Source organism: Musa acuminata, chromosome BXJ2-2 (assembly GCF_036884655.1).
Source record: "Musa acuminata AAA Group cultivar baxijiao chromosome BXJ2-2, Cavendish_Baxijiao_AAA, whole genome shotgun sequence".
NCBI classification, from domain to species: domain Eukaryota; kingdom Viridiplantae; phylum Streptophyta; class Magnoliopsida; order Zingiberales; family Musaceae; genus Musa; species Musa acuminata.
Window position 1 is genome coordinate 15,950,186 of NC_088339.1, and position 7,162 is coordinate 15,957,347.

Here is a 7,162-nt window from a genome sequence, read left to right on the forward strand (position 1 = left end):
CTCCCCTCTACATCTCCTTCCTTCTTCATCTTGTTGTAGTTGTTTTGTTTGGTTTGATATAAGAATGAGGAGGAAATAAGAGGAATCTCCATTGTCGTCTCCTCCCCCTCACATCTCTTCCCTTCATCTTGTTGCAGTTGTTTTGTTTGGTTTGGTGGAAGAAAGAGAGGAGGAAATAAGACAGAGATCCTGTGTTGTTTCCTCTCCTTCACATCTCTTCCCTTCATCATATTATCGCATGCGTAGTCTTTGGTTTGGCAGAGGAAGGAGAGGAGGAAATTAGAGAGATATCTCCTCTCCTTCATCTTATTGGATTTGTAGTCTCTGGTTTGGCAGAAGAAGGAGAGGAGGAAATTAGAAAGAGATCTCCTCCTCTTCACATCTCCTTCTTTCATCTTATTGCAGTTATAGCCTTTGCTTTGACAGAGGAAAGAGGAGGAAATAAGAGATAGAGATTCGACATTGTTTCCTTCCCTTCACATCTCTTCTCTTCATCTTGTTGCAGTCGTAGGCTTTTGTTTACCAGAAGAAAGGGAGGAGGAAACAAGGTAGAGATCCGTTGTTGTTTCCTCCTCTTCTCCCATCTCCTAGTGCAGTCTCGTTAGAGTCGCAGCCTCTGTTGCAAGCAAGCCATGGTGAAGATAAGCAACAGCCTGGTCGGCGTGCTCAACTTCCACACCCTCCTCATCTCCTTCCCGGTCATTGGCATCGCCCTATGGTTACGCATCAAGGCCCCCACGGAATGCGAGCGGTTCCTCCAACTGCCCCTCCTCGTCGTGGGCGTCTTCCTTTTCGTCGTGTCTGTGCTGGGCGTCGTCGGCTCGTGCTTCCGGGACTCCATCTTCCTCTGCATCTACCTCTTCCTCCTCTTCCTGCTGATCCTTGCCATGGCTGCCTTCACCGTCTTCGCCTTGGTCGTGACGAACAAGAGCATCGGCCAGGCGATATCGGGGAAGGGATACAAGGAGTATAGGCTGGGGGACTACTCGCACTGGCTGCAAAAGAGGGTGGGCGATCGGAAGAATTGGAGGGTAGTCCATGGCTGCTTGAAGGAGGCCAAGGTCTGTGGCCGTCTCGAAGATGACATCGGAACGAAGGCCTCCGAGTTCTACAGGAAAAACCTGTCACCCATGCAGGTTTGTTCTTCTCTTTCACACTTGATTCATGTTGTAGTGTTTCTGCAAGAAAGCATTTGATATGCTGATAGAAACTAGGGTTTTGTACTTATATCCTTTGATCATGCTTATGATTTTAGCATGCATTTGAGAAGGTTTTGAGGAAAACTTTGGAAAATCGATTCTCATGATCAGTTTCTTACAAGCATTGCAGATTAGGTCTTATGCATCTTCTCAGTATCACCAATGCAGGTTTATTCTTTTCCTTCACACCATTCTAGATTAGGACTTGATGCCTGCAGTGGTGTTTCTGCAACAAAGTATCATGTTAGAATTTCTTTGAGAAAGAAAGAACAGAATCTATCATCTATCTTTTGAGAAGAAGATCCACACAATTATTTCTTTTGTAAGTATTGATGTAATGAGAGATGTGGAATTAATCGTAGACTGTAACTATACTACCTCGATATAATCCCAAATCTAAAATAAGATTAAAATGGACTTATGAAGAATAGATATGTCTACTATATTATCACTAACTGGAGTTTAAATTTTCTTTAGTGAGTTCCGACAAATAGCTCCGGATTCCATTTAGCTATCATAGCGTTTGATTCTTAGCTCATGTTGATCCTTGATGAGGGGAGATCTAATAATTCTACATCAGAAGAAGAAGGAGATTAGTCGATTGGACTTATAAAAACTGTCAACAAGCCAAATGATTTAAACTAAAATCAACGGGATCAACTCAAAAGCTTTGAGATTTCATGTTCCATTTGCTTTCGTGCTGCTGTGTTCTTCTTGTTCAAGTTCTTCATCTATCTCACCATATTTCTGATTCTGTACTCAAGTCTGGTTGCTGCAAGCCGCCAACCTACTGCGGATTCACCTACGTGAATGCTACATATTGGATCATCCCAAGATCTGGTCTCTCTTCATCAAATCCTGATTGCAAGGCATGGAGCAATGACCAAGATAAGCTGTGCTATGGCTGCAACGCATGCAAGGGAGGTGTTCTTGCAACCCTCGAGAACGGGTGGAAGAAGGTGGTCATCTTAAATGCTGCTCTTCTTGCCTTTGTCATCGTCATCTACTCGGTTGGATGTTGCGCATTCAGGAACAACAAGTCTCATAGGCATCACACCCATTTCTATAGGGGTGGAGATCACTAGTTCACTTTAGCTCAGTGTGATGTTCTTTCTTCAGCCAAATTGCAAGGTTGGAACTGTATTATTTCCAAATTGTTGGGCTGATGGCCCATATTCAGCCCATGTGGGCTTTATCAGCCCACAGCTCACACCCCCTCTTAACCTAACCCTAATTAAGATTAGGGGGGTGTGGTGGCTGCGTTTTAGAGGCAGATTAAAGCTATAAAAAGGCAGCAACGAGGCAGATCTTTGCAGCGACGAGATTTCAAAGAGAAGAAGGAGAACAAGGCAGAAGAGGAAGAGAAAGAAAGGGAAGAAGACAAGGACAACGCAGAGAGACTGTTCACAATCATCTAGCAATGTTCTCATCTCAGGTTAGATCAAATCTACAGTAGGCTCTTGCTATGATTACTTGGGAGGTTTTAGATATTGTGGGCAGTAACGTGATCCTTGTATCCCAGTTATTCTCTTGTGGTTGTTGCTTGGGTTTTGGGCAAGAGATTGAGATTTGTATATTCATTATTCTCATAGTGGATTATCTCTAGTTTGCCCCGTGGTTTTTACCCTTCACATTGAAGGGGTTTTCCACGTATATCTTGGTGTTCTGTTTGATTGTGTTTCCATTTTATTTCGCTGCGTATTTTGGTCTTCTAGTATTTGTTCCTATACAAAGGTTATTCCTGTTTATATCCCCATCAACTGGTATCAGAGCGGGGTTTTGGTGATTTAATTTTTGTATTTGAACATGGAGGCCAGTAATATTTCTCGCATGATTAGTTTGAATGGAAATAATTGGATGATATGGAAACCAAGAATGGAAGATCTCTTGTATTGCAAAGATTTGTATGGACCTTTGCAAGGGGATAGTGCAAAACCTACAACTATGATAGATGATGAGTGGAAGAGGTTAGATCGAAAAACAATTGGATTTATTAGACAGTGGCTTGATGATGGTGTATTTCACCATGTTTCTACTGAAATTTCTGCATATTCTCTTTGGAAAAAATTGGAAAGTCTCTATGAAAGAAAAACAGCTGGCAACAAAGCTTTTTTGATCAGAAAACTTGTGAACCTAAAATATAGAGAGGGTGCTTCTATTGCTGAGCATTTGAATGAAATGTAGAGTATTACTAACCAGTTATCCTCTATGAGAATGTCTCTTGATGATGAGTTGCAGGCATTGTTACTTCTCAGTTCATTACCAGAAAGTTGGGAGACATTGGTGGTTTCCCTTAGTAATTCTGCGCCAGATGGTATTGTCACTATGAGTCAAGTAACAAGCAGTTTGTTGAATGAGGAGTTGAGAAGAAAGAGTTCGGCAACATCTCAGAATGATTCACAGGCACTTATCTCAGAGAACAGAGGAAGGTCAAAGTCTAGAAGCAGTTCACGTATGGGTAGGAGCAAGTCAAGATCAAGAAAAGATATTGTTTGCTATAACTGTGGTGAGAAAGGACATTACAAGAATCAATGTAAGCAACCTAAGAAGAACAAGAAAAAGGAAAAAGAAGTGGAGTCTACAGAGTCAAAGGATAATACTACAGCTACAGTGCAGGGTGGTGATTATTTGATTTTGTCTCCTTCTGATGATATTTTTTCTTGTGTGTGTCAGGATCTTGAGTGGGTGATTGACACAGGTGCTTCTTATCATGCTACACCACGGAGGGAGTTTTTTGCTACATTCAGGTCTGGAAACTTTGGTGTTGTCAAGATGGGCAACTATGGCACAGCAGACATCATTGGCGTGGGTGATATCCATTTAAAGACCAACCTTGGCTGTAAGTTGGTACTTAAGGATGTGAGGCATGTGGTTGACTTGAGGCTAAATTTAATTTCAGTTGGAAGACTAGATGATGAAGAGTATGAAAGCAGATTTCACAAAGGGCAATGGAAGCTCAGTAAGGGTTCTCTTGTTATAGCTAATGGAAAGAAATGTCATACTTTGTACAGGTTGCAGGCTAAAGCTTATGGTGAGCAGTTAAATGCTACAGAGAAAGACTTCAGTATGGAGTTGTGGCATAGGCGATTGGGACACATGAGCGAGAAGGGGCTGCAAGCTCTTTCCAAGAGAGAGGTATTACCAGATCTCAGAGGTATACATCTGAACCCTTGTATTGATTGTTTGGCTGGTAAACAACATAGAGTTTCATTTGCTAGTGCTGCTTTGTCTAGAAAAATGCATGCCTTAGACCGTGTTTATACAGATGTATGTGGTCCTTTGAGGACAAAAACTCCTGGTGGATCTGTCGATGTTCTTGGTATAAGTGGTGCACTTTATTTTGTCACTTTTATAGATGATTTTTCCAGGAAAGTTTGGGCTTATGCTTTGAAGACCAAAGATCAGGTTATTAATGTCTTCAAAGAGTTTCATGCCAGGGTTGAAAGGGAGACAGAAAGGAAATTGAAATGCATAAGATCAGATAATGGTGGTGAGTATATGGGATTGTTTAATGACTATTGTAGGTCGCATGGGATCCAACATGAGATGACAGTTTCTGGTACACCTCAGCATAATGCAATTGCAGAGAGGATGAACCGCACCATCATGGAAAAGATCAGATGTATGCTTTCACAGGCCAAGCTACCCAAAAGGTTTTGGGATGAGGCTTTGAGGACTGCAGTTGATGTGATCAACTTATCACCATGTACAGCCTTAGATGGTGATGTTGCAGAGCATGTATGGTCAGGGAAAGATGTTTCCTACAGGCATTTGAGAGTGTTTGGTTGTCGTGCATTTGCACATGTTCCAGATAATGAGAGGTCCAAGCTAGATGGTAAGTCTAAAGAATGTATTTTTCTTGGTTACTCACATGATCAGTTTGGTTACAGGCTTTGGGATCCAGAAAAGCAGAAGGTGTTCAGGAGTAGAGATGTGGTCTTCTTTGAGGATTAAACCTTTGAGGATTTGAAGAAGAAGGCACCAGCCAAGACTTCTGTAGAAGGATTAGCAGATTGTGACCCAGTTATTCCTCCAGTATATCAGGGTGATGGGGGAGATGTGCAGGAAAATAGTGTAGAGCCTGATATTGATTTACCTGCAGGACATGTTGAGCAAGAAGAAGTAGGAGAGCAAGTTCCCGCAGAACCTCAATTGAGAAGATCTTCTAGACAATGTCAACCTTCCAGAAGATACTCTACAGATGAGTATGTGATGCTTACTGATGCAGGTGAACCAGAGAGTTGCAGGAAGAGATGGATGCTCTTCAGAAGAACCACACTTATGATTTGGTGCTGCTACCAAATGGAATGAAGGCCTTGAAGAACAAGTGGGTTTTTAGGTTGAAGACTCAAGAATATTGTTCTCAACCAAAGTACAAAGCTAGATTGGTTGTGAAAGGCTTTGGTCAAAAGAAAGGTATTGACTTTGAAGAGATATTTTCTCCTGTTGTTAAAATGTCTTCTATTCGTGTTGCTCTTGGTATTGCTGCTAGCCAGGACTTGGAGGTTGAGCAGTTAGATGTGAAGACAGCTTTCCTTCATGGTGATTTGGAGGAGGAAATTTATATGGAGCAACCAGAAGGCTTCAAAGTCAAAGGTAAAGATAATTTTGTCTGCAAGTTGAAGAAGAGCTTGTATGGGCTAAAGCAAGCTCCAAGACAGTGGTACAGAAAGTTTGATTCATTTATGACAGAAAATGGATACAAAAGAACGGCTTCAGATCATTGTGTGTACATCAAATGGTTTGGTGAGAATTTTATTATTCTCTTACTTTATGTTGATGACATACTTATTCTTGGAAAAGATATGTCTAAAATTGACAGGTTGAAGAAGGAACTGAGTGAGTCTTTTGCAATGAAGGACATGGGGCCAGCAAAGTAAATACTAGGCATGCAGATTTCTCGTGACAGGAAAAACAAGAAGATTTGGTTGTCACAGGAGAAATACATCGAGAAGGTATTGGAAAGATTTAGTATGAGCAATGCTAAGCCAGTTGGTTCTCCTCTTGCAGGTCACTTCAAGTTGTGCTCAGAATAGAGTTCGTCAAGTGATGAGGAGAAGGAGAAAATGCAAAAGGTTCCTTATGCTTCAGCAGTTGGAAGTTTAATGTATGCAATGGTATGTACGAGGCCGGACGTCACATATGCAGTGGGTGTTACTAGCAGATTTCTTGCAAATCCAGGCAAAGAGCACTGGGCAGCAGTGAAGTGGATTTTTAGATATCTCAGAGGGAGCTCTAAGGTTTGTTTAAGCTTTGGAGGTGGACCACCTGCGTTAACAGGTTACACAGATGCAGATATGGCAAGAGATATAGATACGAGGAAGTCTACTTCAGGTTATGTACTTACTTTTGCAGGGGGAGCTGTGTCATGGCAATCCAGGTTACAAAGGTGTATTGCTCTCTCCACCACAGAAGCAGAATATATTGCTGCTACAGAGGTATGCAAAGAAATGTTATGGATGAAAGAATTCTTACAAGAATTGGGGCTGAAACAGGAAAATTATGTGGTGCATTGTGACAGCCAGAGTGTCATCCATTTGTGTAAGAACCCAATGTTTCATTCCAAGTCAAAGCATATAGATGTCAGATACCACTGGATTCGAAATGTATTTGAAGAGAAGCAGTTGCAGCTTCAGAAAATTCATACAGATGACAACGGAGCAGACATGTTGACGAAGACCTTAACAAAAGAAAGACAGGAGATATGCCGACAGTTGGTCGGTATGGCTTCACATTGAGGAGTCATGGGACAGCCTCCCTTATGGGCTGAAGGGGGAGGTTGTTGGGCTGATGGCCCATATTCAGCCCATGTGGGCTTTATCAGCCCACAGCTCACACCCCCTCTTAACCTAACCCTAATTAAGATTAGGGGGGTGTGGTGGCTGCGTTTTAGAGGCAGATTAAAGCTATAAAAAGGCAGCAACGAGGCAGATCTTTGCAGCGACGAGATTCCAAAGAGAAGA

General features: G+C 42.0%; 1 protein-coding gene across 1 annotated transcript; it reads left to right on the forward strand.

The window, feature by feature from the left end:
• The first annotated feature begins 292 nt into the window (after positions 1-292).
• LOC135604770 (tetraspanin-8-like) lies at positions 293-2,284 on the forward strand. The gene is made up of 2 exons (XM_065094421.1): positions 293-1,136; positions 1,964-2,284. Exons 1-2 carry the CDS (start codon positions 633-635, stop codon positions 2,282-2,284), a joined length of 825 nt encoding a protein of 274 aa, XP_064950493.1. The 5' UTR covers positions 293-632.
• The last annotated feature ends 4,878 nt before the right edge of the window (positions 2,285-7,162 follow it).